The sequence below is a fragment of the Monoraphidium neglectum genome, assembly GCF_000611645.1.
Source record: "Monoraphidium neglectum strain SAG 48.87 unplaced genomic scaffold scaffold05318, whole genome shotgun sequence".
NCBI classification, from domain to species: Eukaryota; Viridiplantae; Chlorophyta; class Chlorophyceae; order Sphaeropleales; family Selenastraceae; genus Monoraphidium; species Monoraphidium neglectum.
This window is the reverse complement of record NW_014008312.1, coordinates 2196-3981: the sequence shown is the minus strand read 5'-3', so window position 1 is coordinate 3981 and position 1786 is coordinate 2196. Positions and strand designations below refer to the sequence as shown.

The 1786-nt window shown below is 66.6% G+C and overlaps 1 protein-coding gene across 1 annotated transcript in view; it reads left to right on the top strand.

Moving 5' to 3' along the window:
- Positions 1 to 58: 58 nt before the first annotated feature.
- The window catches only part of MNEG_15430 (SNF2 family DNA-dependent ATPase), a gene marked incomplete at both ends in the record, with an annotated part of 3901 nt that continues 2173 nt past the window's right edge, over positions 59 to 1786 (top strand). Inside the window, 4 exons of the mRNA XM_014036099.1 lie at positions 59 to 65; positions 429 to 633; positions 803 to 893; positions 1388 to 1482. Of these exons, the coding sequence (XP_013891553.1) occupies positions 59 to 65; positions 429 to 633; positions 803 to 893; positions 1388 to 1482 (398 nt within the window). The remainder of the gene's footprint in view (positions 66 to 428; positions 634 to 802; positions 894 to 1387; positions 1483 to 1786) is intronic.

Genomic DNA, 1786 nt, shown 5'->3' with positions numbered 1-1786 from the left:
GTCGGGGGCAGTGGGGGCGGCGCAGGCGGGCGCAAAGGCCGCCCCGCCACAGGTCAAGATGGATGGTGGGTCCCTGGGCGTCAGCCGTGTTGAGTTGTGCTTTTTGTGTTGCTGCGCCCTGTATGTCCCTGCTTATCGGGCGTTTTCGGGCAGGCGTTTTCGGGCAGGCAGGGGATTCAGGCGCAAGGGGCAGGGGCACACGCCGGGACCCGGGCTGCTGAGTCATGCAGCGCGACGGGAAGCTCAGCGAGCCGGGCGGGGCCCCGACGCTCGGCGCGCCTTTCCCTGCCGAGCAGGCCCGCCGAGCCCCTTCAATCCGCCGCCTGGGCCGCCTCGCGCACTCCCGTCCAATCTGATTTCAATCTCAGTCGCCCTCGCGCGCTCCCGGCCGATCCTATCGCAATCCCAACCACTTTCGTGATCCGCAGGCGGCGTGGTGGCTGTGCAGGTGGTTTCTGAATCAGAGTCGGATCCTGAAGAAGAGGGCGACCTCGTCTCACGCGGCCACAGGCGCGCCGCGCCGCGCCGCGCCGCGCCGCGCCGCACCGCTTGCTCGCGCCAGAGGCGCCGCGCACGCGCGCGATCCGAGCCCCAGCCAGGGCTGCGCTGCGTGCTCGCGGCGCAGCCCTTGCTGTTGCGCGAAGCGACTGGGCCGCCCTCACCCGCCCCCTCCCCAACACACACACACACACACACACACACACACACACACAAAAACACAAACACAAACACACTCAACAGTACCTCTCATCGTGCCGCTCAACCCCATAACCACCACAACCGCTGCCGCCGCAACCGCCAGGCTGGAGGCGGCCACTGGCCCCGCCTCTGCTTACCTCAAGCCGTACCAGCTGGTGGGCATCAACTTCCTGCTCCTGCTCTACAGGCAGAAGGTGGGGGCCCGGGTGCCTACATCCCATGTGTGTCGTAAAACTGCCGCCCACGCGTTGTGTGAGACCAGGCGCCTGCATGCCATGTGTGTCGTGAGTGCGTGCGTGTATGTGTGAAGGTGTGCGTGTGTTGGTAGGTGTGTCTGCGTGCGTGCCTGAATATTTTGAGCCAGCAGACGGGGTCGTAAGCCACCGGGCTGGGGGCATCATGCGGCCGCTGGTGCTCATGCAAGGTTGTTGGGTGTCATAGGCCGGTGTGTTTGTGGCGCCCTAGTGCGGGAGTGGCTGCCGAATGTCCCCGCCGCCGCTGTGCAGATAGGGCCATTCGCAAGGCGGGGGCAGGGGGGTCAGGTTTGTCAAGTTCCAGGGATTGGGTCCCTGGGACCGGAGCAAAGCTGGCCGGCTGAGCGCAGCAGCTGGCACAACAAGCCCCCTCAGCCTGACGGAAGCCCCGTTCCTCGCCCCCGCCTGTGACGCCACGATGACATCACCTCCAGGTCGGCGGCGCGATCCTGGCGGACGAGATGGGGCTGGGCAAGACGGCGCAGGCCATCTGCTTCTTGGGGGTGCTGTCGGACTGGGAAAATGACAGGTAGGGGTGGCTGGGGCCCGCTAGGTGGGCGCTCCAGGGTGTGTGTGGGTGTGTCGAGAGCGCCTTGGGAGTGTTGCTGAAAGCGGGCGCATGGGTGCTGAGTTCAGTTTGTGGCCTCGAGAGCCTCAAACCCGGGGTGCTTGTCAGCACGTCGTCGTGCGCTGCGGTCCAAGCCTGCTTGACACCGCCCACAGCAGGGACGCGCGGCGGCTGTCTGTGCAGCTCCGGATCGGCCCGCCTCCTTAGTGTCTCCCTGCTTTGCCCCCCTCCCCCTTCCGCACCCGTCGCCCGCCTCATTTTCCCC